This window comes from Aythya marila (assembly GCF_965140915.1).
Source record: "Aythya marila genome assembly, chromosome: 6".
NCBI lineage: Eukaryota > Metazoa > Chordata > Aves > Anseriformes > Anatidae > Aythya > Aythya marila.
The window spans coordinates 23,543,865-23,571,643 of NC_139047.1; the positions used below are offsets into that span (position 1 = coordinate 23,543,865).

At 49.8% G+C, this 27,779-nt stretch overlaps 1 protein-coding gene across 1 annotated transcript in view; it reads left to right on the forward strand.

Annotated features, from left to right (window-relative positions):
* The first annotated feature begins 6,474 nt into the window (after positions 1-6,474).
* ITGB5 (integrin subunit beta 5) overlaps positions 6,475-27,779 on the forward strand; it is a 46,300-nt gene continuing 24,995 nt past the window's right edge. Inside the window, exons 1-7 of the mRNA XM_082762964.1 lie at positions 6,475-6,611; positions 9,734-9,819; positions 14,665-14,869; positions 19,401-19,650; positions 22,425-22,593; positions 26,754-26,915; positions 27,412-27,507. Of these exons, the coding sequence (XP_082619090.1) occupies positions 6,497-6,611; positions 9,734-9,819; positions 14,665-14,869; positions 19,401-19,650; positions 22,425-22,593; positions 26,754-26,915; positions 27,412-27,507 (1,083 nt within the window). The 5' untranslated portion in view covers positions 6,475-6,496. The remainder of the gene's footprint in view (positions 6,612-9,733; positions 9,820-14,664; positions 14,870-19,400; positions 19,651-22,424; positions 22,594-26,753; positions 26,916-27,411; positions 27,508-27,779) is intronic.

Here is a 27,779-nt window from a genome sequence, read left to right on the forward strand (position 1 = left end):
TGGAGATACTGGGATCACTTAAGTCATGCGCCATTCTTAATTTATTTGGAGACATTTGGGCATGTTAAGTGATGCAGGATGCTCAAGGAGGGGTATGGCACTGTGGGTGGCTGTGGGCTAAGAGTCTGGATCTGGGCAGCTGCCTTAGAGGAGCAGTCACAGCATAACATGATGTGACGTGGGATAAGTTGGGCTGGACTGCTTGAGGCTGAAACTAGCCTCGAAACTGAGCCATGAGGCCCAGTGCCTAAGCAGTCCACAGCATGACTGCTCAGCATCCAAACTTGTTTGTGAAAGCATGAAAAGCAGTTCTGTTCGGTCCTGAAAGTAGAGAGATTTTCGTGTTTTTCTAGTTATCTGCTGGTGAAAAAAAAAAGAAAAAAAAAAAAAAAAAAACACCACTCTGTTTCATTTATGAGGTTGGTTTTAGGTGGATCCTGCACATGAAGATCCAGGCTGCAGTCATCAGCCAGTGAGAGCGAGCAATGAAGGTAAGAAGGTACCCCAAACCCAAGGGCCTGACTTTTCATTTCTGGTCTGCTTCCTCTGACTTTGATGGTTTGTTGTTTAATGAAGGAGCTCTAGCACCCCTTCAAACAGTAGGAGCAGCAGATCTCTTTGTTCTTTTTAGCCATTATATCCTGTTATCTGTGACCTGCTATGCTTTATGGGCTTCCCTGTTCTTAGGCCAATCAGGACTGATGTTTTTTTTTTTTTAAGGCTTGGTTTGGAGATTATTATTATTTTTTTTTGCTAATTTCTGCAAAAATGTGTAGGTTCAGCTCGCACCTTCTAAACCTGGGAGAAGTCAATTAATTCCTCCTGAAAACTCTTACTAGGCAAAACTGCTCCACTTGCAAACACCAGACAGAAGGCTAAAAAAAGAATCCACAAAGTACTATACAAAGGACTGCCGGTAAAAGGCTCTATAAATACATCAAAACCAGGTAGGAAATCAGTGGGACTGCTGACGAGGCTGTAAAAGGGGCAGGTGGGAATGAGGAAGCTGTAGCAGAGGAGCTTCGGGACGTCTTTGGGAATGTTTTTGCTGCTGAAGCTGTTGGGGGGCTTCCTGCACCCTTCCCAGTCTGTGCAGCGGGATCAGCCGGAGGAGCCAGATCAGCCTGAATTAAATAAGTAATGGAGTAAAGAGATGGTAGGAGCAAAAGAAAGTACCTGAAGTAAATGGGTAACAGGAGGGATCAGGTCAAATAGATACAGGGGTGGTTAATAAATGGCCTGGACCTGATGGCTCTGACAGAAGGACCCAAAGGAGCGGTGCAGCAGCAGCATGGGGACCACTGCACTGTGCTGGGAGGACAGCCTGGGACAGGGCCGTGTTTCTCACTGTCAGCCCCCCCCTGCCCTGCCTTTTCCACCAGCAGCACCAGCTGAAGAGGTTGGCTGGGGTTGATGGATGTGAGCAGCGTGCCCCGTGTGCCCTAATGACACTAATTATTGGGGGTGTTGGTAAACCGCAGAGAGGCCGGGTGACGTGCTGTATGGCTGGTGGTTTATTGTTTATGTAAAAACTGCCCTGTAACAGAAAACAGGGGTGTTTTTTTCCAGCAGATAACTAGGCAAATGCAGAACACTTCCTGCTCACCAGCCCCAGAGGTGCTGCCTTTCACACGTAGGCTCCAGCTGGCCACCTGCTGGCTCCTGCCTTGGGGACACAGAGCTGGTCCTTGCTTCTCCTCCGAAAGCAAGCCAAGGCCAGCAGCAGCACCAGGCCGGCACCTCCTGCTGCAGCCCAAGAGGTTGGCCAAAGGGCTGTGCCTCTCCTGCTCCCCGCTGTCCCCAGGCCCTGGGCACCGACCCCCTGGCATCACCTTTCTGTCTGGGCTGAAATGCTGCTGTCCCTGGTAGCACCCTGAGGGACATCTGTCCCAAAAGGTTCCTCAGCTGGGCCACTGCTTTGTCGCCTGCTGTCCACTGTCAGCTTCCTAAAAGTGACCTTCAAGTCTGTCTGGAACAATGCTTGTGGGGTGGGGAGGGGGAGAAAAGCTCTCTGCCTCCCTGAGGTGCCCCCCTTGCCCCCAAGGCCCTCGTTGGGTGTCGCTGCCACCTGCCCTGTGCCCTCTGAAACGACCTGGTTAAACATTAGAGGATTTCCACCTCTGGTTTAGTCACGGACAACCAGGCGCAGCTGGGAGAGGAAAGTCTGCTGCATCTGGGAGGGGAGACTTTGGAAAAAAAGACTTTCTCCGAAATCTTTTATCTGCAGAGATCCTTTTATAGGGCCAGTTAGACAAAACAGAGAGCTGCCCATGAGAGAGGCCACAGCAGGAAACCCTGGTGTCTTAGAATCACATTTTCTTTTTAAAGAATTTGATTTTTCATATTTAAAAATATATATACTCCATGTCTGGGGCATCTAACAAACTGAAGGCACTGTTGTAGTGCTAAGGGGCTTAATTCACTCTTGAGTAGAGGAATGTTTAAATTGGGGGAATCAGGGGTCACATCCAGGTGGGTATTTCAGTGCCTAACTTGCACTGAAATTAATAGGAACTGGGGTCCCTGAAGAGGAACCGTGGATCTGGCCCTACGCGTTGTTCCTGTAAATGAAGCAGGGCTCGTGCTTCACAAACATAACTGTGTTCTTCTTCTTCTCATGGCATGGTCTTTCCTTGTACAATTTCCATCACATTCTGGAGCAAGCTAATGCTGGGTGGCAACAGCTTGCCAGAAAAATAAGCAAAAAGCAGGCTTCCAGCGGGCACAGCCCCAGGGTGAATTTCCTTGGCTGTTTGTGCCCCCCGAGCGCTCCACTCGCCTGGTTGCTTGGGACCTGGGCTTTTACTGACCTCGGTGGGAATTTTGCCAGAGATTTCAGCAGAGCCAAGGCTAACGGGCTCTACCTGCTGACATAGGAAATCATACTTAATGATGATTGCCTCGCATACACACATATACAGGAAATCTCTTTGGGGTTTTCTTTCCAATAGCACTTTATGAGAAGCCCTCTGCTAAATGTATGCAGTAGATGCCCCCCTTTTGTGGCTCTCCCGTAGCATTAATCAGCTCCAGTTTGCGTGGGATGAGATGCACAGCAAGAGAGAATATTTGCTTTTAACATAGCAGACAGGGCGGTAGGGATGGGCGAGCCTTCAGGCTATCAGACTTTGTCCCCTCTCCGCGAGTTGGCAAAGTCCCTGCCACAAGATGGTGCTGGCTCTTCGCAGCTGCAGGAAGGACCGCAAGAAACGCAAAACCTTTGAATGAGCAGATTTTAGTCAGGGCTAAGCATTAACAGGGACCACAGGCAGATTTCCAGTATGCTGCTGACTTTTAACCCTCTCCTGTGTCACAGCCTCGTGCACCCTCACGCCCGTCCCTTTTCAGGCTTCTTAGCTTCACACAGCACACACAGCCCCTTGGGTTGCTGACTGAAGGCACAGAGATTTATTCTGAACCTATTTTATTTTATTTTATTTTATTTTATTTTATTTTATTTTATTTTATTTTATTTTATTTTATTTTATTAAATTTATCCTTTTCATTTCCTTTTTATCCTTTTATCCTTTTTCACGCAGGAGAAGGACAAAACTTGGCAAGAGGTTTTCAGGTATCCCTCCTTTGCCTCCCAGCACAGCAGCAATGTTTCTTCCCGGCAGCAGAGAGTGCTGGTGTTGCTTTTGTGAGGCTGAGAACAGAGACTGGTCCTCAGACGGTAAAAATAGCTATTTTTTTAAAATAGGAAGCAGCAACGTGAGCTGCATCATCACCCGGAGGAGAATATACTGTTTAATAATGAAACTCATGGTTGCTGTGTTTTGGAATGTTGCCTGTTACTGCCATCTGACATGGGTTTTGTAGGAGTTGGAATTATTATTATTATTTTTTGTAGCTTCCATGCAAAAAGCAGGAGATGAGCTGTTTCCAGTGCTGTGAAAAGGCCATCAGCAAAGCTCCACGGAGCCCACAGGACAGCCCTGGCATGTAAGGAAAAGGAGAGGAAGTGTTTTCTCAATCCCCAAGGCTCAAACGAGTTCGCCTTTTATTTCACAGCTAATCCTACCACCCAGCTTGGCCCTAGCTCCTCCCCAGACTCTGAAAAGCAAAACAATGCTTTTATTTATTTATTTTTTAACCAGGCATCAGCCCAGCTTGGTCATCACCTAGTTTCCAGTTTTGCCCATCTATGGGAAGCTGCTTGGACCAAGGGTTGTGGGATGCTCAGGACCTGCTGTCTGTGTGCCAGGCCAGGCTCAATCCTTCTTCCAGCAGCTACCAGCTGCCCCGTGACTCCTGGAAATGGAAATGTTTGCTGTCTTAACTGGTCTTTCTGGCACAGCAGACAGCTGTGCTCAAGGTCCTATGACTTCTGAACTTACTGCAGGTATGGTGGTTTAATGAGTTACATCCAAAAATGTTGGAGTTATAAGGCATTATATCCAGTTATAAGGAGTTGTATCCAGTTGGGAAATGTCTCAGGACATTTGGCACTGGAGCTGCTAGCAAGCAACAACCCTCAAACTACGTCAGAGAGCCTCGAACTATGAGCCCAGGCTCAAGCCCACGCTTTGTGAGACGTGTGGGCAGAGGGGCAGTGTCACCCCTGAAGCAGGCTGAGGCTGTGGCACCACCGTTTGGCCAGACTGATGCAGGAAGGGGAGTCAGCCCTGGGAACCTAGAATGGCTTCAGCAACACGGCAGATTATCTAGCTGTGACTCAGATGCTTTTATCCACACCTTCTGCCACAAGGGAGATATGACAATGAAAACATGTCTTTGATACACTCAAAAGTATCTCTGATAAAGCATTTTGTTTGTTTTGACTGATAACCGAAGAATCAAAGAACAAATTTTAAATTGCATCACTTGCAAATGCATGCCTAGGTCAGAAACACCGGGGTTATGTCCTACTTGCACCATGGCTTCAAAATGCAACTGATAAGGGAGCAAGCACAAAGATCAGGGCTTTTCAGCCCAGGGTTTTCACATCTTCTTTCCAACAGAATCATGCAGTTATAGCCAAAAAACACAAGTTCACGTGGCTCCTAAATTCTTGAGAGAAACTGAGAGGTCTCAGTCCCATGGATTAAGTCATCCTCAATAATGGCGTTTTGTAGGCAGGAGGTGTGATGTCAAGAGTGAAAAGACATGGGAAGCAATGAAGGATGCTTTGGGAGAACAAGGCTGACTTTTTGCAGCCCCTCTTTAGGTTCCCAACCCCAAATTGCTGTGCTGTGCAAAACGTGTGCATAATGCTTATGGAAAGCCCAAGAGTTGGCTTCTGTCCAGGAATAGAGGAAAGTCCAGGAAAGGGAACATCCGGGCTGGTTTTCACATATGCAAGGCTGGGGGCTCCTCACCAGGTTGTGTCTCAGGGTACTCAGGCATGGTCAGAGTACTAGGTCCACACATGGGCATTGTGCCTCAGGCTGGCTATTTTCACTCCTGCAAACACGGGAGCTGCCTTTCACTTTCCGTCTCATCACAGAATTCCTGTGAGCACAGCGCAGTGCCCTCACCTTTCCAGGTCAGTGTGGGTAAGTACCATTACTGGGGGGGGGCACAGGGTGCACCAGGGGGTGTTCGAGGCAGCAGCAGGAGACACAGGGCAGCTCCTGGTGCTGCGGCATGGCCTGAAAACCCCGGTCTGTGTGCAGGCAGGAACTCCAGGATGCACCTGCAGCCACATCAGGCGTTAATGCTGCTTAGCAGCCCCAGCACGCTTGAAACATTGAAAGTGTGGCCCAAGGGTCTGGAGACTCTGGAGAAGCCAGCGGCGTGTCCGAAAGCAGCGCTGGAAATCAGTGGAAAGAAGGAGAAATTTTCCCAAGTGGCGTTAGAGTTAACAAACCCTGCCGGAGAGCAGCGACGCGCGGGGCGGGGATGGAGGGCGGGCGTTTCGAGCAAACCCAAGGCGCTACCTTGTAGGGTTTATGTCAGATTGGCACAAAGGTCTGCAGGCCGCCGGCAGGTAACGCGTGCCATAAATTGCCTTTTAAATCGGCCACGGACCTGATTTATGATTTCTTTTTAAAGCAGAAGGAAAAAAAAAAAAAAAAAAAAAAAAAAAAAAAGAGAGAGAGCTTGTCGGGATAATGGGGTCATAAATCCGCCGTTCCCTTTAGACCTGCGCTGCAGATGTCCCACGGTGCTGGGGACCAGGTAGGACAGGTCCCCTCCCGGCCGCCTGGGACCTGCTGGCAGGGCGCAGATCTCCGCGGCACCAAAACCTGGGAGTCGCGGGGAAGTCGGTGCGGGGCGAGCCTGCGGCTCCCACCCGTGTCCGCGCGTGTGCCCGTGGGCGTGCAGCCCCACGAGGAGCTCCTCGAGCCCCCGGGGGCTCGCACCGGAGCCGCGGGGTTCCGCCACCCGCCGCCGCGGGGAGCCCCCGGGCTGCGGCCGCCGAGCGGAGCGCGGCGCCCCCCCGGCACCGCCTCCTCCTCCTCCTCCTCCTCTTCCTCCTCCTCCTCCTCCTCCTCCTCCTCGCACAAAAGGCGGCGGGAGGAGGGCCCGGGCTGCCCCGGCCGGCCGCACCATGCCCCGCCGAGGGGGGCTGCCGGCCCTCGCCGCCGCCCGCCGGCCCCCCCCGCGCTCCTTCCTCCTCCTCCTCCTCCTCCTCGTCCTGGCCGCCCTGCTGCAGCCCGGCAGAGGTAAGGCTCGCCGCGCTCCCCCCGCTCCTTTCCCGGCCCTAGAAAAGCCCCCGGGGAAGGCGGGTTGCCCCCAGCCTCCTCGGCGCGTTTTTTGTCGAGGTTTTCCTTTTTTTTTTTTTTTTACTTATTTTCCCTTTCCTTTGCTTCCCCCCCTTCCGGCTGGCTGCAGCCCTGTTTCCATCCCCATCCCGGCTCCTGCCTCCCCCCCATCACCACCCCGCTCCGGGGGTCCCTGCGGGGCCGATGCTCTCGGTGCTGGGCGCTTTAACGGGGTGGCCCGGGACACCGCGCTGCGGCACACGGTTGCGAATAAAGCGCCGAGGAGATTTTCTTAGCTTTTTAAATTATTATTATTACTATTTTTAATTTATTTTGTGCTTGCGATGCTTGGAGCTGCTGGTGAAAGTGCAGCAAACTGTTTCGGGGAAGAGCCCTTACTGCAAGGGTAAATAAAATGATCTTTTCACACTGAGCTGGATAAAGCATAAAATATATAACTTTTTTTTTTTTTTTTTCCTCCCTCACCAACCCACTACATTCACCTCTCACTTTGGGGAGCTGCCCAAACTAGGATTTCTTGCAGAACAGGTTTAAAATGAGCTCTGATTGCCCGGAGCATCTTCGGGAATAAATCTGTTGCACACCTCTCATGAGAGGCTCCTGTCTTGCCTTGCATCGTTAGTTTTACATAGTCAACTCCTGGCTGTCTGCTGGGTGCAGTTGTCCTCTGAGTGTTCGAGCTCTCCAGGGGCTCAGCCTGAGGGCAGGATGTAGATTGGAGATGCCTTCGTGCCTGCTGGACGCTGCTCTGCAAAATGAAATTGGGTTTGGGAGCCGGCAGCATCAGCATGAGTGTGTACGTGGGGTGGGGAGCTTGGCAGTCCAACGGGGTGGATTATCAACCTCCAGAGTAATCCCAGTAAATCCTGGATGGAATTTTTCCCATTGTGGGAAGTTTAGTTGAGAGGAGTGGTCCTGTTAGATGGATGGGAAGGACTCAGTTTCTTTCAACCTTACCTGGCATCTCACCCCTGGATCTGGACTAGCACAGGCATCTTCAAATCCCTCCTTTGCCCAATTCATTTTGATCCAGCACAAAAAAACTGCACAGAACTGAGTGCAGCTAAGACTGTCATTGGGAAAATCCTGTGTGTTTTAACTCAAAAAGCTCAGCTTTCACTCCAAATTCGGCTTTTCAAAGCTCCATTTTCACAACAATGTTGGAAGTGTTTTGGTTTTGCTCTGAAGTGGAAAGAAAAGCATACTTTGCATCTCCAAAAGCTGCCCCTGGGAGCAATGGCCCCCAGGAGTGTGGCCGCCGCCAGGCTTTGCCCATGGCACCCGCTGGAAGGGAGGAGATCTTGGTTTCCATTCAGATATTACCACCACTAAATAAACTTCCAGAAATCCACTAGTTGGGAACGGAGGCAAATACCGTCCTGTTTCCAGACAGATGGGTGAGAGAAGCCTGATGGCTAGCCAGGGCTGGATAGTGTGGGCATGACTGCAGCTATGTGCTTTATAAAGCCAGTCACATTGTACTTTCTATTATTTTTCTATATTTTGAGCTCTTGCAGTGCCCAGGAGCTGAAGGCTGACTTGTGGATGTGAACAAGGAACGGGCATGTGCTAACGCTCAGTGAGAGGGCATTAATGAGCCTCTTGTTCGGCGTGGGGGAAGCCAGCAGCCTGCCTGAATGAAAGCCATAGATGCAGCCCGGGGTGAGGGTTAACCACCTTGGAGGGCACGGAAAGCGTCAGCACAGGGCTGGGGCATGGTCACACTGCTGGGGTGGCTTAGGAGCAGTGACAGGACCACTTGTCCTCCCTCTGTGCTTAGCCTCGGGCATGGTGTGATTTTGTGCAGCTGTCCGGCTTGGTGCACCACTCCTCAGGCAGCTTTAGGTTTGCAGTAAATTATTCTTAAGGAATACACAGCAAGCTCCTGTCCAGGGCTCCTGCTGCTGAAGGTCCTTGCCACAGGCCCAAGCTTGGTGATGTTTTTCTGCAGCTGTCAGCGTGTCCCCAAGGTCTGCAGGTGACATCCAGCAGCAGCGCCGGGCAGGGCAAGCCGCGGCTACAAGCCCTCCAAAAACAGAGGCTGGACAAAGCCCTTATTGACATCTGGGAGGGAAAAGTAAAGCAGGCTTGGAGTTCACGCCCAAAGCATTCCGCTTGGAGGCTGCAACCTCTGTGCCGAGTCCTCGGCTGAAAATTTGTTTAATTACTTATTGACCGTGGACGTTAATAGCTGCACCCTGGGGAGAGCTGGGGCATCAGTGCCACTGAAGGGCACATTCATAGCCACAGGCTTGGTTAAACAAGCCGCCGCATTCAGAGCCCATACCAGTGACATTTGGTTTAATCTGTGCGATTCCACTTTATTTTAAAATCCTCTCGAAACTCAAAGCCTGGGTTTTGCCTGGAAGCAGGCAGCCCCGGAGCAGGCAGCGTCTCTGGGACGGCATTGGGCCAGCCTTGGATGCACCCCAAGGTGAAGAGGCTGGCCAGCATAACCTGGATGTCCTGTGGAAGTGACTCCTGTCATAAATTAAAGCAATTTACTGCAGTGGGAGTCAGCTATGGACGTCATCTGTGTGGAGGGGCAATATCTTGTAAGACTGCTTTATGGTGAAAGTTTTGGGGAGGGAGATCCTGTATATTCAGTTGGAAACATCCAGAAGATGTGCCTCGTGTGGCTTTTAAAGTCAGCATCTGGGGGATTGGGGGACAGCCTCCTTCAGGGCAGTGGAACAGCTATTGCATTGTCAGCAGCGATGGGAGGGTTTCATTAGAAAGATGGACAGGTTCCTTCTTTCATTAACCGGAAACCACTGGAAAAGAGCGGTTCCTAGAATCATATTGTAGGTGTTCTAAGCCCCCCGTGCCCATTTCTGCCCTTCTGATTTTTTTTGTGAAAGGAGAAGTCAGGACTTCCTTGCAGGAGAGATGGAGAGGTTTGTTCCTCCTCCAGCCTTTTCAGCTCCTGGGAGATTCCCTGCTCATGACACTGAACTTGCAGCGTGTTTAGCGTTAAAACCACATCAGGATCCCCCTGATCCCTATTTTCAGGCTGTAACCGCTCAGCCCAGCCCACTCTCTGTCCTTCTCTCTTGCTGAAGGTCTCAACATGTGCACGAGTGGGAGCGCCTCATCCTGCGAAGAGTGTCTCCTCATCCACCCAAAGTGCGCCTGGTGCTCCAAAGAGGTACGTGGGCAGACTCTGGTTTTTGCTTTAAATGCTGCAGTTGGTTCTCAGGTGCTTTTTGTAACGCAGAGAGGAGGCTGCAGCCCCCCCTTTGCCTATCCTGGTGCCAGAGGGGGCTGGTGAGGGCAGCGGGGACTCCCAGGCAGAGTGTGGCTCGGGCGCATGCAACTCGTAGGAAATGTCCTCCACCCTGCTCAGGGAGCAGCGCTGGTGCTTCAGGTCTCCTGTTCCTTCAGTTCCCTTCCTGTTTTCTCCCTGGGAGCCCCAGGAATCCTGGTACGTGTCCCGTGCTGCAACAAAGATCATTCCCCCTCGACTGTCCTTTTGGGAGGCAACCAGCACCTTTGGCATGTTCACTGTCATCAAGGTGATGAGCTGCACAGCTTAACTGCATGCTTCGTGGCCAAAATGCATCCTATGTTGGTGCTGAAGCTTCTCTCCGGTTATTTACCCTGGTCCTCCTTGGTTTGCAAGAAGTTGCAAATACCTTTCCCTGTTCCCTAAGTATAGCTTATGGGTTTTCATATATACCTCTTATCGAATGTGCGTCTTATCAAGCAGACTTACAATTTTTAGAGTTTAAGGTGTTTGAAAGACCTGATGATACATGATGTGTAGATGGTGTTTGCCTGCTTAGCGCCTGTATCTGCCCTCGGTGTTGACAAGAGAAGTAAGGAATAGAATAGAACAGAAAATAATAGAGTAAAATGGAAGAGAATGGTTCAGTTGGAAGGGACCTGCAAAGATCCTCGCGTCCAGCTGCCTGACCACTGCACGGCTGCAGCTCTCCAAGGAAAACCTCTTAACGCAGCTAACACCATGTTACCTGACAGCGGAGTAGTTCTCCTGTTTTATTTTTTCCCCCCAGCAGGTTGACTGATGTGTAGAAGGGAAAGGGTAAAGCAATAGATCCTGCTTTTGAGACATCTTGTAAACAGCTGTAAGAGCTCCTCTTCCAGCCAGCTCATCTGCGGCGTGATATTGGATGCAGGAGCGCTTGCTGGTCAGCTACGGGTACCCAATAGCTTGCCTTTTTTTTTTTTTTTTTTTTTTTTTTTAATTCTTGGCATCAAAAGACAATTTTGGCAAACGCTGCCAGAGGAAATGTTTGTCTGGTGGTCGCTGTGACCACTAATTGTATGTCAGCCCTTGGCACTGGCTGCTTGACTCTTATCTTGCAAACAGAAGAGTTACTAAAACAAAAATAATCCTGAATGGAGCAGAGGGGCCAAGTGAAGGAAAAGGTGTGTTTATAAGGAAGTCCTGGAATACGTCCTGACCTTTAGCCTGGCGCAGCTATTTAAAAATACACTTCGATGTATTTCTTGCCAAGAGTGATGTGTTAAAAAGCTGCTGTCCCTGCTATACGCTACATGCTAAGACTTAGGAAGCTCTTATCCTAACTCTCTGTATATTTTTTTAAATTTCATGTTTGAAACTGAATTGTTTCTAACTATGAAATCATCAGATGAGGTAATGGGATTGTGAAAGATATCTAGGGGTTTTCAACTTCAGAAGTTTATAATGTTATAAACTCTTCACGATTGGCTCTCTTTGCATGTCATGTCACCACCTTATTTCCCCTTCCCTCTGCTGCAGCCTCGTCAGTCATGCCTATAAAATTGCTGGCTTTCGGTCTGTTTTGCTTTCCTGCTTCCATTAGCTGCCATTCACAGCAGCGTGTGCCCGGGAGCGTTATATGCTGCTCAAATTCTGTAGCTCTGCTGACGTTCAAATATCAAGGCTCAGATACCAGAGCGGTTTCCACAGGCGCTAATTATGTTGTGGTAGAAACACAATCAGCCCATTAGCATGTATTTACTGCTCGCCTTGCATTTGCTTAGCGCATTTGGGACTAAATTGGGCCAACTGTTGTCATCTTTACAGGCAAGAATTATGTTTTTTTTTTGGTATCTGCACACCCACACGTGCATGCACACCTTTCTCAGTGGCACCAGCACGGTGAAGCCCACAGGACATCCCAAAGTCATCCCTGTGCTGATGCTTCAGAGGATGCCCTGGCCGTGGGAGAGGAGGGCTGTGCTGTTTCCCACTGCCAACTCACCACCTCCTGCCCCACAAGTGTGGGGCACATTGCCGCTTCTATCGGCCTCTGCTCATCCCTGCTGCCATCCGGGAGGATGATGATGGATGAGCTGATGAGAGCAGCTGCTGGTGTCCGTGCAGCCCGGAGTTCCCAGGGGCTGGTGAGCTAACCACAAGGCTTTGGGCTGCTGGAAATTTGGAAACAAAAGCTGACTGTTGGCTCTCGGACTAATACCTTGAAAGGCAGGGCTTAAACGGGGCGATGCGTTTAAATTACGCTCTAAAGAGAAGGCATGACAGTATGTGTGTGCATGCAAAACAGAGATGCACATTAATTATTTTAAATTAAAATGAAATTTGCTTTATGATGAATTCAACTGAAATTTCCCCTGTGGCACCCTGTTTTCCAGCGGGTTGCACGTATCCCATGCTCTCTGAACACATTTGTGGCTGGAGGATGAGGAAGGAAAATCAAGGGATTTCCTACAGGGAACATGTAAGGTTATTTTAATGAAGAAAGAAGGCATCATTCAGGCTGACTTAATGAAGAATTGAACTGATTAAAACAAAAATTGTAGGCAATAGCCTAGAACATGTAAAGTTAGGAGTTGGATACGGTCAACGCTGTTTGCGCATGAGCCAAGCAATTTGTCTTAAAACTCTCAAACTGAAGAGCGTGTAATTGTCACATTATTGGCCTCGTCTCCCTGAACTCCCCCGTCTGCTCGCGTGCATTGCCTTTTGCCTGTTGGTTGGTGCACCGTGCCCGTGAGCAGTGCCAGTTGATCCTGAGAGCCACGGGGCACAATCCCCGAGGGGATGCTGTTGTGCAGCACGAGGTAACGAGGACTTTTTTTGCTTTGGTTGCTTGTGGAGTATTTGGACCTGTGAAATACCCCGCAGAGCTTCCCGTCCTTTTCCCCTTTCATTTAGTCTCTGGGATTTTCCTTGTTGGAGACAACGTTGTGGTTTGGTTTGATGGGACAGGGTGGCCAAAGCTGCAAGGGGCAGCTTAGGCTTTGCCTGGTTTTGTAATGCAACACCATGGTCCTGCTTGCTGCCTTCCTCACCCCAACACAGGACCCCCCTTGCCTCCCCCATTGTGTCCCCACCTCTGGGTGGGCTTTCTTTTCCCCTACCCTGAGTAAAGCAGCATTTCACCGAACAGGTGAGGGCTTGGATTTGCTCAGAGCTGCAGCTCCGCAGTTGCCATCCTGTAGCAATTCCCCTGGGCCCATTTTAGAAGAAATTTAAACAGAAACCTGCTAAGTCAGGAGTGGTGGGGACTGGGAACTGAGGAGGTGCAGAGGTGCTGCTGAAGTGAGAGCTTTCGCAGTTACCATTAGATGGTATTCTGCATCCCCACAGGGATGATTGGAAGTGCTTGATAAAGCCTGGCTTGTCACTGACTTAAGGTCAAATCGTGTCCGAGACAAACTGTTCCTCGAGGCTGCCCTAAACCTGCTGCTCTGAAACGCCAGGCGTTGTTCTCGGTTGGGAGGGACCCTGGTTTCTGTTTCGTCATGCTGGAGATGATTTACATAGTCCCAGTCCTCCTCTCTGGAAGTCCAGCTGTTTACACGAGGCGATCCAAGAAATTCATGTTCACATCCATCCAGTGTGCCGTCGCCTTGGCTGGACACCGCTGCTCAACGCAGGAATGCAAACCTCTCATTTTTCCAATAGCGTTTGGACCTCGTAGTGAGGAAACGCAGCAGAGATGCTCTGTCTGCGTCCCAGGCTGTCCTCGGGGATCCTCCAGAGCTGTGTGTGACATCAGTCAGACGATCTTGACATCTCCCCTGTCCTCTGCTGTACCTCAGCAACAGCAGCAAGTGGGGTTTATTCAGCCCTGCTGTGGTTTTTGGGTGTGTGGCTGAAGGAGGGGCTGGTGTGGCTGTGAGCATCTTTTCTGCATTATTTCCTGTATTTTCAATAGCTCAGCCCCAGAGCAGGAGATGGCTGCGTCTCTTGTTAGAGCACAGAAACAAGTAGAAATCAGCTGTTGAGAATGCAGTAAGCTTTGGGCAACTCACTCCTTTTGGTCCTTTTAGGAAACCAAACTGGCATGCTGACAAACGGGACATGCTGGCTGCAAAAGGCCATGTTGTGTGGCCGGGTTGTTTCACAGCAGTGTGCTGCCACTGGGGCTGGCATGGGGGGTATGAGATGTCTGGGTATGGGGGGAGATGCTCAATGGGGAGTGCTGAGCCCCATATCGGCCTTAGGGATGTTGTGCCCCAAACCACTGCTGTCTGTTCCCGGTCTGCGCCAGCCCGGAGGACGCTCATGGTGGTGGCATTTCTCCTGCAGGATAGAGCTGGGGCAGTGCTGGCTGTGCAGGGTTTTGAGGAAAGGGGGATGTGATGGGATGTGGGGGCTCACAGGGGAGCAGGGTCTCCAGCTTCACACCTGGACTTGGCCTCCTTCCCTCGGTGACACCTCCCTGTCCTCTCTTCCTTTTGCAAAGCTCCCCTGAGGTGATGCTGCTGGGGATGCAGAACAGTGTGTGTCTTTATGCTGCTGTGGTCTGAGAGCAAATTCCATTTGCAGACCTACAGGCCAGGCGCTGAAATGCTGAGGGCTTGGGAGCACAGCGCATAAAACCTTGCTGTGTTTCTTTCTTGGTAGATCCCTTTGAAAGGCTCGGGGCTCAATGCAAGCTGCTTTTGAGGCACAGCCAGCTCAAATGCCACTGAGGGCTCCTTGTCATTTGCTACAGACCCCAGCACATCCACACAGTTGCAGGGCTGATATTTCTCCCTCCTCTTTCCCTTTTGCCCACCTTTCACCTCGCAGGAGTTTGGCAGCACCAGGTCCGTCCCGTCGCGGTGCGACCTCCTGCAGAACCTCATCGCGAACGGCTGTACAGGCGCCATCGAAAACCCTCGCAGCAGCAGCAGCGTGGTGAAGGATGTCCCTCTGAGCAGCAAGGGCTCTGGCCAGACCCACCTGGACGTCACACAGATCACGCCGCAGAAGGTCGCCCTGAGCCTGCGTCCCGGTGAGTCTCAGCAGCTGCAAGACCCATGGGGGGGCTGTAGGCACGTGGCAGGGCAAGGAAAGGTGCCGGGACTCTAAACTCTCTAAACTTTCATCTGACTCTAAACTGAGACAGCTCCTCATATAAATTTATGAAAAAGAAAAAGGAAAAAAAAAATCTTTTGGTATGCAAAAGAGCCGTGGGATCAAGGCCTGAGATGAAGATTTGAACTTGTGATTCAGAGCTTGGACTGTATCCATGTCCCTGTTTCATTCCCCATAGCCATTGATTTTCATAAATCTTTTCATTTTAATTAAAAATTAAAAGTGAAGGGCTAGAGCAAGCCACGCGAGTGTGCTTGTTATCTAAAGCTCTTGCATGGTGGGGGCAGACTGTAGTGTGGGTTCAGAGTTCTTGCAAAAATTTGGCAGCCGCTGTTTCTGAAGGGGGAAAAAAAGCTCTTTATTGCAAAGTGAAGGAGCAAATATAAAAGCTCGATTCATTATAAGCGATCAGTGTGGGTTTTGAGGGCTTACACTTCTGTGACAGCTCTCATGAGCAAACAGAAAGATGAAATATGACGTTTTGCCCAAGAAAAACAGCAGCTCGAGCCGGTGTTCACGCTACCAGCGCTCTTCCAGAGCCAACCAGTTCCTGCAGGCCTTGTTGTTTTAGTTCCGTAGGATGAATAGTAACGATGTCTCTTAATTAAATCTTCCTGAGTAGCAGGACTGCTGTCATCGGTCAGACCCCTAAACCTAAGGAATTGTTGCTTTGAAGCAGGTGCCTGAGGTCAGTCACCATGGCATGCCTGACCGAGGGACCCACCGGTGGCTCTGCTGCAGCGGCACTTCTGCAGTTCAGTTTGTTTCTGAAACAGGTCTGCTCCTGTCGGAAGTGAGTTATTATTCCTCCTGTTCCTCGAGGCAATCGCTGGGGGAAAGGGCTGGCTCAGCTTCTCCATCTCGCCTCCACAGCACATTCCTTTCCCAGCCCCTGGCTGTTCGGCATGGCCGGAGGCGCGGGCGCCCACGGCTCCGGTGGCTTGGGAGAGATGGGACGTGGGGTCCAGCTCCCTGAGGCTTTCCTGGGGCTGCTTTGCTGGATGATGGAGCTGCTGTGCCTGCCAGACCTCGTTTCAGGAGATTTCCAGGTGCTTGAGAGCAGCACAGTGGTGTGCCAGGCAGATTTTGGTTCTGGTGGGATGGCAAGAGAAGCCCCTGCAGGTCTGGTTTGAGGTGGAAACCCTAATGTGCTGACAAGTTCCTATACGGGATGAGCTGCAGCACTGCTCTTGCTTCACCTGGATGCTGAGGGTTGCAGTAGGCTGTGGTTTGCTTGGCAGGTCAGCAGAAGCTGAGGCTGTACAGCATCCCCAGGGTACCCAACAGCTGCAGGAGCAAGGGAGTGTTAGGAGATGTGCCAGCAGCTTTCGGCTGTCCCGCCCCGGGCTCAGTGGCCAGGCAGCTGCTCCTGCGGCTCCACGACTTGCTCTGGGGTGAGCAGCTCTGCCAGAGCAGCTTGGAAGTGCTTTTGAAAGTGCCCAGAACAGCAGGAATTGCTCCGAGGGCTTGTGCAGTGCTCTGAGTGGGGCTGAGCCCATGAGCTCTGCTTCATGTGCTCCTGTTGTAGAGCGTCAGAGGCATTATGGGAGGACAAACATTTCTGCACGTTTTTCATAATATCTCCCATTTTTGCTGTCTTTTTGATGTTGAGGTGCATGCCATCTTACTCAGGGCCGATGACTTCCCACACCCTTGGATTAGCATCCCCAATTTAAATTATCCATTAACTCTTGAGCTAGAGAACAGGTCCTGAGGGTTGCAGTCTGTGGACCCAAGACAAAAAGGAGACAATGTTGATTTAATTTTGTGCACAATGCCAATTTTGTGTTCCATCAGGAATCTTTTTTTTTGCTTGCAGAGTGTAGAATTTCAAGGCTGAGCTCCCACAGCAGTCGTGGTGATTGTGCTCTTCTATTCTCAGACTGCTAAGCAGAAGCAGAAGAGGGCAAATTGTCAATTGTTTGCTGGTCCCACCCAGGCAGTTTGATCTAAGCATCCTGTGGCTGAGGACGTATCCCCAAATCTCTGTGCTCAGAGATAATTCCCAAAGGCCTTAAACTGATGTCTTTCTGGGGCAGCTTTCAGATCAAGCATTTAGTTTTTATAGCATTGCTTTTTAACCTTGGGTCCAGCTATAAGGCAGAGCGTCCTGGTTTTGAAAAACATGAATAGTGTAAAAGGAATTTAAAACAATGAATAGGTTCATGTTGTGCTGTCCATTAAGCCTGGAGCCTCAGCAAGCAGAAGCAAGAGGTTTTCGTGGGTAATCATGATTGTTGAGTTTGCATTCTTAAATTAGCTGAAAGCAGCTTTTCCATTTGTTTTTACTGCCTCTGTGTGACTGTATCCAAGAAGCATTTCTTTATTCATTTTTGACTTAAAAACTTCTCAGTAAAAGCTCTAAGGAGAGGATGGTGGTGATGGTATGCGGGGAGTGAGAGGGCTGGATTATCCCTAAACTATGAGAGTAATACCGTGCACAGAGAATAATAAATGCTTTTGTACTGACATCTGCATACATTAGCAATATTTTCTGTGAGATAATCAATTTGTACAGTTAGGAATGAAAAGAGAACCAGGCCTGGAATCCTGTTATTTTTGGTGCCTTTTCATGGACTAATAAATTCATAACTGTTAAGAGAAGGTTCATTAGAGCATCCCAAGTGCTCTTTCCAGCACAGCAATTCCCATCTTAGGGCCTGCTCTGGAAGAAGGGCAGTTTGGAAACCGTAGTGTCTGAGGCAGCATGTGCAAAGGACACGTCCTCTTTTTCTCAAAGGGCTGAGTATTACAGTGGTGAAAAATATGTAGGAATGAAAAAGAAATAGGCATAGGAGTGGATATTCCTGGAGTGAAAGACTGTCTTGCAGCACTGAATTGAAGGAGAGAGATAAAGAGAAGAGAAAGAGAGAAGAGCTGAGATAGCTGGGTGGGAGTAAGAGGGGCTGCGAAGAAGATCCTGGAGTTGGGGGTGGCATGGGGCTTGCAGGACTGGGATATTCCAGCTCTGCACGGGGCTGCAGAGCCCCTCCTGCCTCGTTTCTCCGGCGCGGTGGTTTGGGGATGCTGCTGCTGCCTGCTCATGGGCTGGGAGTAAGTGGGAGCAGCTGTGCTGCTGCGAACAATGAGGAGAACAATAAAACTTTTAGGGAAATGTTTTCACGATAATAAAAAATGTGCATTTGATTTCTGGGGAAGAGGGAGGGAGCAAAGAGATTTTTGCAGAACCTGCTGGTGCCCAAAGTTCAGCCGTGGCCAGGAAGGGCTGGGAGAGGTGGGAAGGAGGGGGAGCTTTGGTCTGGAGGTGGTCTGAGTCCCGGAGGAGCCATTGAGCTGGAAAAGATGCTGAGCTGGCAGCTGGAGATGTGGGCTTTCCCATGGCTCGAGTGCATGCATCTGGGGGTCTCATTTTGTCCCCTCTCTCAGCTATTGGCAAAGTGTAAGGCAAATGTTTGCCATGTCCCTTCTGGCTCCACTGAGGTCTGTCTGGCTTGAACATGAGTTTGTTTTGATGCCAGTTCACCCGTTTTCAACATGTGGCTTTCTGCCAGCATGGCCTCTGCTCCTGGACACCCTTCTGGAGAGCATTTCAGCTGAGGGCAGCTTTGCAAAAGGGAAGCAGTTGGAGAAGGTCAGGGGAAAAGCTTTCCTCAGCTCTTTTTCACATGTCCACAGCCTGACTCCGTCCTGTCAGCTCCTTCCCTTGTGTTCATCACTTCAGAAAGCTTCATCTCTGTTTTGGTACTTCCCCATGTGATTGCAACAACCTTCTTTTTCCAGTTCGCTTCCCTTTTGCCATACTTTCTCCGGGGTGATGGTGGCAAGACTTTTTTTCTGGAGAAATTTCCTTCTGAAAGGTGTTTCTTCTGTGTCTGCTTTGACTCGACTTCTCTGCACAGCTCGGAGAACGTCTTGCATTCATCTCACACCAGCTGTTTTCTCCTGACCCACTTCCTTCTCCTGCTCCACCTCCTTTCTCTCTTGTCCAGGGCTTATGTGACTGGTCTGGTTTCATTCGAGGATGTACCCAAACAAGAGCGTGAAGAATCCCTCTTCCATGACGCATCACACTTGAGGTTCACTCTGCTTACTTTTCTTTCCAGTTTTCTAGGAAAATGCCCATGGGTTCTGACCAGTTTGGGACAGCAACATTTTCATGTGTGTATCTGTAGACATTCTCTCAGCTGAGATGGAAAGACCCTTTCTCATATCTCCAAAGCTAAATGGAGACATGCACTTGATGGATAAGTGTTTTTATCTTGCCAGCTGGTACAATACATAGCTTAAAACCTCAAAGCATGTCCTGCTTTTCTGTTCGTCTCCTGAGGATCAGATTTGAACAGGCTTGTTCCCCTTGCCCTCTTCTTTTCCAAGAGATCTGTCTGCTCTGCATGGGAAAAAAACAAAAGGCAACAGTCTGGATTTTGTGTGTGCTAGGGGTTCTCTGGCAGTGCTTTTCACCGCTCTCAACTCTTATATGTGTGCAGGTGACCAGACCTCCTTCCGAGTTCAGGTCCGGCAAGTGGAGGACTATCCTGTGGACCTCTACTACCTGATGGACCTCTCCCTGTCCATGAACGACGACCTAGACAATATTCGCAATCTGGGGACCAAGCTGGCTGAAGAGATGCGAAAGCTCACTAGCAATTTCCGCCTGGGGTTTGGCTCTTTCGTGGACAAAAACATTTCTCCTTTCTCCTACACGGCACCAAGATACCAAAACAATCCCTGCATTGGGTAAGTGGTAGGTGTTCTCCAGAGTCTGCACAGACGGTGGTTGCAGGGTCTTTTCTTGCATTTCTGGCCTTAGATAGTGAACCCCATTTATGCCCCAGTTTTTGGGAATGCACGATGCTCCAGAGCCATTCAAAATAGGGCAGTTTCCAATTTTGCAGTGGCTGTTGAAGGATACCTACATCTAGACACATGAAACTATTGTACCAGGAGCCTAATGCTATTTTTAAGTACCTGAAGAGGATGCAGACATTGCAAGCATTTTTACAGGCTTTAAGGAAAAGAAGCAAGAGCCAGAAATTCCTGCTTTCTGATCCTAGCTCTGAGTCATAGTTTGGCCTTGGGTAGATCAATTAAGCTCTTCTCCATTTTACAGATAAGGAAACCAAGGCGGTGTGAGTCTTTCCCAACAGAAGTGTTTGAGGGAAGTGAGATCTGGAAGGGCCTGTGGGACTGATTAATGAGTACTTGTAAAGTGTTGTAAAAATTTCAGGCAGTTTTCTTCATCTTTATTGCTGTGGGAGGAAAGCAAACTGGCAGTTGCGAAAGACACAAATGATGCGATTTGCTGTGCAATGTTATCAGAGCCTTCCTCTTTTTTTTTTTTTTTTTTTTTTTCTTATTAGTGTATTTGCTAGTGTCTTTTTGTTTGCCTTTTAACAGATGGAATTTGGGATCAAGTCCATTGTATTAGGGATTGTGTCAGAATCAAATGGGCTGAAGTGGAGGGTGTCCAGGCTCAGATGGGCTGGGATGTTGGCAAAAGAGGGCGGATACAGCAATAAATGACTCTTACCTTTGTGTTCCCTGTCCTGCCCCTTAACCTCATCCCTCTTATCCCTCTTTGGGCTTCTGGTTAGTTGGGTAAGGGCAGTGTGGTTAGCCCTTTTGTTGGAGCCATTCTTGGATACTTAAATTGTAAAGTCACATCACAGACAGTTGCCAAGCTCTGTGAGCAAGCATGCTCTAAGTTTGCCATATGAGAGGCAGATTAAAGAGAGCTGTCATCAGCTATGAAGTTTCTTGCCATCTTTTGGCATTGACCAAACATTTGGCATCTCATCACACGTTGACCATTGACCAGACAAAATTACCCATATTCTTTTTTCATCAGTTCTTCCCAAAGAGGAAAGTCAAATGGATCTACTTCAGTGCTAAAAGCTTGTGCTTTGGCCATGAAGCCTAGCCACAAAACTGGAACTCCTTTCCCTTTGGTGGCCTTGCACATGTTTATAGTGTGATGAAGTTAGGTAAGTCAGAGGGAAATACAGAGCTTGTTCTGCTGGAATAGATTCAGTTTCCAAGTGTGGAGCACATAAAGTTTTTCAGTGCCCAGATGAAAGCCCTGGCCGGTGGAGGAATACTTACGTCTGTCCCTTTTTCTTCAAACACTTCTTGCTCTGAGCATTCAGGTTACACAGTATTTTCCATTCTCTGTCCCCTGTGTGCCTAACTTTGGGATGCTGCTGTAATGGAAACCACCTGGCTGAAAAGCATGGCCGGGCATGGAGGAGTGGCTCTGCGTGAGCTGTTCCCACCCCATGGACATGCTCTTGCTTCCCACAAAAGCATGTGGCTGCTCTTGTTCTGTGCCACCACAGCACCATGTCTGTGCTCTTCACAGGTCTTCTCCCTCTGAAATTTGGCCTCAAGGATGCACTCAGTCATCTCCATCATCCTCATCTCCATCAGCCACTCGTGTTGGGGGGACGGGGTTTTGCTTCAGGCTACAAAATCTTCTCAGGAACTTTGGCTTACGTGTGATTTAAAGCAACAGGCCTTTTGTGGAGTGAGATGGGGTAAGACATGCAGGAGGGGGAGGCAGTGCTGGCAGAGGAGAGGATGGGGCTGTTGGTGATGTTCACAAGCTGTGGGTGCCCCATCCCTGGATGTGTTCAAGGCCAGGCTGGATGGGGCTTTGTGCACCCTGGTCTGGTGGTGGGAGGTGTCCATGCTCATGGCAAGGGGCTTGGAACAGGGTGGGCTTTAATGTCGCTGCCAACCCAAACCACTCTGTGATTCTGTGGATCACCTGGAGCTGCTTTCACCAAGGCAGTCCAGAGCTGTCACCTCACCTTCTGCCCTTGTGATCAGGCTGTCCTTATGGCTTTTTGGTTTTACCCAGCTGATTGCTTTTCTGTCTATGGGTTACATTAAGCAAGGCTGTTCTTGGGAAGCCACTTAGGTGTGATTGCCAAAGGCAGCCCTCCTGGCGGGTGCTCCCTTCCTGTCACCATCTGCCTCCCCCTCGCAGCGCTGCATGCGGGCTGTCACTGCTGCCAGGTGGCTTGCTGATTTGGCTGTGAGATGGGTTGAGAGGTTTTGTTTTGTTTTCGGATACTTCTAGTGTCAAAGCAGTCCTTGTCCAGTGACCTGTTTGCATCTGGAAAAAGCTGCGGTGGGTGGTTTTTGCCTATGGTCCAGGGGTCCCCATCCTCCTCCCTGCACCTTTGGGCCCAGGCAGGCAGGTCCAGTGTCCAGTGCTGGTGTCTCTGCTCAAACCTTCTGTGGAGAGAAACTTTTGGTCTGGATGAGGTATCTGGAAACTTCAGCTGCTCAAAGCACCTTCTGGGTGGGGTGGGACAGAAAGGCAGACTCTACTGTTTGTAGATAACTGGCCAGAAATCAAAGCATCCAGAACACAAAACCTCATGAAAGCATTTCAACCCTCTGGACAAAAGTTTGGATACCAACCTCTTCGAGCTGCTGCCTCCTGCAGCTCCTGGCTCCTGCTAGGGTTCATGCTAACTAACCACTCCCCTCTGCTTCTCTTGCAGCTACAAGCTATTCCCAAGCTGCGTCCCGTCCTTTGGCTTCCGCCACCTCTTGTCTCTGACGGATAAAGTCGACCGTTTTAATGAAGAAGTTCAGAAGCAGAAGGTGTCCCGGAACAGGGATGCTCCGGAGGGCGGCTTCGATGCGATTTTGCAAGCTGCAGTGTGCAAGGTGAGTCACGCTGGTTGCTGGGGTTTTAACACAAAGCAGAACAGGAGGAGCTGTTCAGCTGTGTTTTTGAACCCTGGTGAGGCTTTGGTGTATGGTTTCTTGGAAGGAACCACTAATTTCTTTTTGCAGAAACCAACAAGAATGCATTGAAAAGAAGCTATTGTTTTTATGTGCTTTTGTGCATGAACAGGCAAAGAAACCATTTAATACCTTCTCCAGTTTGAAGGTGTAAAATGAACCTTTTGCGAATGGAGATTCAGGTGGCAGCATCTCCAGGTGCTGAGGGCTTGTGCAGTGGGGGTTGCTCTCCAGCTTAGGGTCCTCTTTGTGCTCTTTCTCCCACCACAGCAAGGAGGAATGCATTTCCTCCCCTGTCACCCTCCCACAAGGCACAAGCCCTCTCCCTGCAGTGGCTGTCTGGGTTTGCTGTGCTGTCACTCTCCTCACCATGAGGTTTGGGAGAGAATTGCTCAGAACTGTCATGGAGCAAGTAGGTGGGTTGCTCCATGTCCCTTTGTGAGCTGGGGATGAAAATGCAATGCTGCTCCCCAGCGCAGTGTGGTTGGGCTGCCCTGCTCTCCAGTGCCAGCTTTTTACCTTTGACATACGGTTTGGTTTCTGTGTGCTCCAGCCTTGTGCAGTCCTGTTGGTAGGTCTCATTTAATCATAGGTCTAGATTTTGGGAGCCAGGAGATAAGCATCACCTGCAGGAGCGGTTGATGCAGGTTTGCGCAACCAGGTTGAGTGGTAAAGCAGAGTTTCCTTCTTGCGGGCTGGTTTCATGCACGCTTCATGCTCCCGGCAGGACTGAGCCTGCCCTGTTGGATCTGGCGCCTCTGAGCAGCCGTCTTTCTGCTCCCAGCCTGGCACAGATGCTGTTGCTGGCACCACGACAGCGCTGCTCCCAGGCCTCCTCCAGGCACAGAGCTCTTCGTGTCCCTGCTGGGTGGCACTGATGGACACAGCAGAGATGTCTCAGGGCAGTGACTGCTGTGCTGCCCATTGTGTGGTTCTTCACGGTTCTCTCCAGCACATTTTTCTTATTGCAGAAATGGGATAGCATTTCCTTATGGTGTAGAAACACTCCCTAAGCCCTGCAGCCCAAGTAGGAGCTTCCTTTCCCTTGCAGCAGCCGAGAGATGCCCCAGCTCCACCTGTGGCCACACGTTGGCAGTGAAATATGTTGTGGTCAACAGCAGTTTGTGGTGTCACGGGGGACATCCCAGGAGAGCCAATGGAGGAACCTGGCTGTTTCCAAGCCACGGTGTCCAAATGCCTATTCTCCTCCCCTTCACGCAGAGAGGTAGGAGAAACCATACCTCGTCTGCTGACTAGGTGGTTTTGTGCTGCAGTTCATATCAGGCATTTCTTCTGCATGAGCTGTCCTAAGAGCTCTGTAACGTTCAAGTCATTTTTTTGGCCTGTGTTTTAAACCCAGGAGTGGGGAGAGTTTGTACAGCTAATACAGGCTAATAACCAGGCCCAGCGCTTGGCTCCTCTCTGAAAGATGAAGATATGGTAAGTGTTATTCTGGAGGCAATGAGAGAGCCAGAGACAATAAGCCTTTATACTGATGCGAAAATGGTTAGCCAGGAATATTAATCAACTTTCTGTAATTATATTTTCCATTTGCAGTATTCTGGTCTTCTGCCATTCTGTAAGTGCAAACATCATATAGCTTGGTGGTGTGTTTAAGTTTCGGGTCACACACACTAAACTGCAGCGAGGAGATAAGTCTGTTTTATAAAACTGTGCCTTTTGAAATACTTTTGGTGAGTGTTTGCTAGACACTGGTGCATGGAGATGGCCAAGACATCTGGGAGACACTGAGGTGCCTTTCAGAGCTGTGCAGGGCTAAGGAGGCTTTGGAGAATGGATGCTTTGGCTTTTAACCTCCAAGGCTTTCTTGTCATGCACGTGTCAGTTTCTTTCTTCCAAGAAGGCCCGCACCTAAGAAATGAGTGGAGTTTTATGCATACGGATGAGTCCAGGGGGATCTCCTGGCAGTCAGTGCCTTGGCAATTGAGCTCTTTTTATTCAGAGGCCAAAGCATAAATTTAGATACTTACTTCAGGCTTGGAAATGCTGATAGGAATTGTTGCAGCCTTTTTGATAGGATTTGAAGGGTGCGCCAGCTGTGGTGGTTTTAACCCTGGTGGCAGGCTGTTGGGAGCAAAGAGGTGGTTGTCTGGGGAAAGGGGGCAGCTCCATTTGGTCGTGGGATTGGGGGCAGGATCCGTCCATGCCAGCCATGTGGAGACACGTCTTTCCCCTTCACTCTGCCTTGGGTCAGGTCCCACCTTGGTTTAAAATGCTTTCTATCCCACGGGGATCAAAAACGAGGCCGGTGTCAATGCAGATGTCTGTTCAAAACTTGCTGTCCAGTAAAAATAAATTAAAACCCCTTTGGTTATTTGTTTTAGGCAGAGCAGAGTGCTGTGTGATCGGAGGTGGAAGCTGCTGGCAGAGGCGGTGTGAAGTGCTGTGGCTGCTCGGTGTGTGGCGTTGCACGTTGCCCTCTTGGGGTGATTTTTCCCCAAGAAAAATGAGGGATTTTTCCCTGGTGGTCTCTAGCAGCCATGCCATTGTTGCAGCACTTTGGTGTTCACTGTGTTGGCTCAAAGTGCTGTACCCAGCCTGCCAGGCAGCTTTGGCACTGGGTCAGGTGCCCCAGCTGAGGTGTCCTGCCCTGATTTTTTTTCAGCGTTTCTGTGTGTTTGGCTTAAGTACAAGAATAGGGGATAGTTTGCCTGAAAGGATGCTCAGCCTTTGATGTGAAGGTGGTGCTAGCAGGCAGATAAGCAGAAGCATCATTCCCTAAGTGACCTTGTAACTGTTGAGCTTGTTTTCTTTGTGCATAACACATTTCTCAGCGAGTCGAACTCAAGTTATCATCTCAATCCTTAACAGAAACCAACTCTGGATACCCAAAGAAAAGTGAGTTGGATGGACCGCTGGGTGGGCAACTGTCTGGTGGCCGGGTAGACCAAGAGCTGCTTTTTGCATTGTCAGTCATAATCACTTTTGGGTTCAGTTTGTAAGAAACCACATTTTGGCACTAAGAGCCTTGCCCTTTATCCAGTGGAGTCACTTCAGTCGAATGGCTCCTGCTTCCCAGACCCCAACAGTCCTCGTAGTGTAATGACCTGGGCGGTAAAGTGCTGGTGCAGGACAGATGTGTTTTGACAAAGATTTCTTCCTGTGGCCATACTTGAATTGCATGGCTCTCTAAAATGCCATTAACAAAAAAATACTTTTTGCATTAGGGAAGAAAAAGAAATAAAGTCTGGAATAGTTGTCCCAGAGTACGAGTTGTATTTATTGGAAAGATCAGCAGACTTTGGGCTCTGACTCACATCTGCAAGCGAAAATTGTGGTGGCAATCATGATTACCATCCTTCAGCATGCTTGCCGTGACCCTACCAGTGGTGTCCATAAGAAGTGCCTGCAAACAGACTGCAGTAGTTTGTTGGCTGACATATTAATTAATGTAGAACAAGGTAGCTTTCAGATTTTGCTAAGTAAGCTGAGCAGTGAAATATGGAGGAGTTGGGTATATTGATGTGTGGGTTGCTTCTGGATGCTGCTGGCTCTGTGCCCTGAGCATCTGCGGGTAATTATCCTTAACTCTTACATCTCTCCTCACAAAAGCCCTGCAGATCTGTCCATGCAAAGGTGGTAGAGACGTCTGTTGCACAGGCAGGGACCTTGCTTCAAGTGTTGCAGCTCAGGAATCCTTTTCTGAGCGGGCTGTAAGGAAAGCACTCACCAAGGATGCAGCAGCTCTCGTTGCTGCCTCATGCTGCGCGCAGCAGCACGGCCATACCACCAAGCTGGGGAAACAAGGTCAGATTAAATGCGCATGGAGGAATTTGGCAGGTCTCCTTTGGCCGTAAAAGCAGCTGAAATTCTTATTCTTGGATCGGGGCAGAGAAGGTCTGGTGGACAGTCGCTGTACCTCCTCATGCCTTTTTAAGTAAGTGCGTTGGAAGGCGATGCTGGGGAGTGCCAGAAGGGCCCCAGCAGCTTGTTTCCTCGCCAGGGATGGGTGCACAGACATGTGGTGCTCTTCTAGTTGGTGGTAACAGGGGCTCTGATGGATGGATGGGTGCACAGCCTGCCGGGGAGCTGTCTGTCTGATGGGTTTTGTTCCCCCCCAGGAGAAGATCGGCTGGCGGAAGGAAGCATCTCACCTGCTGGTCTTCACGACGGATGATGTGCCCCACATTGCCCTGGATGGGAAGCTGGGGGGGCTGGTGCAGCCACACGATGGTCAGTGCCACCTGAACGAGGCCAATGAGTACAGCGCCTCCAGCCAGCTGGTGAGAGGGGACAGGGGCTGTGGGGGGCAGGTGCTGGAGACCTCGGGGTGTCAGCAGGCCCCTTGGTGCTCTGGGCACCAGCCACCCTGCTTTTTTCTTTCTTTTTTTTTTTTTTTTAATTCTTTCTAATGCTTAGTGCAGTTCTAGATAATGGTCTCATCTTGCATTCCCGGAGGTTGCAGCCAGGTTATTACACATATACACTGGCTGATGGCAAAATAGAAAGAGAAGAGAAAACAATTCACTGTTTCAGGTGTTGCTGTAGGTCATGATGTTTTGTAGTGATAGGTGCAGCAGAAAATATTTAAGGGGTGACAGAATTGCTGGAATGTTTCTGCTGTTTCAGTTGTAGTGGTACATCAGGGACTTCGTGCTGCAGTGAAATACCACATTTCTGTAACAAATCTTGCTGTTGGGAGGAGAACAGTGAAATGAACCTTTGTTTCTGGGCTACCCATCAGTCTTTTTGGATTTATTTTTTTTTTTTTGCCCCTAGGATTATCCTTCCCTGGCGCTTCTTGGGGAGAAACTGGCTGAAAACAACATCCACCTGATTTTCGCTGTTACAAAAAGTCATTATGTCCTGTACAAGGTAAGTGCTGCTTGGGCTGGGCAGGGCTTTCGATGCCCCTTGAGAGCATCTCCCCTTCAGCAGGGCCGTGACGGGGGCAGCCCTTCAGGGCACAGCGGCTCGGTGCAGCCATCCCCTCTCCCTGCGAGCACCCTGAGCACGGTCATTCAGAGAAAAGCACTAAAGCTGCTTAGAATAAACAGACCTATATGTCAGTGAGCGTGTGTGTACCTAAAATAGACCCTAGCCTAATCTTGACTTTAGGAGGGCTGCCAGCCGTGCAGCAGACAAGG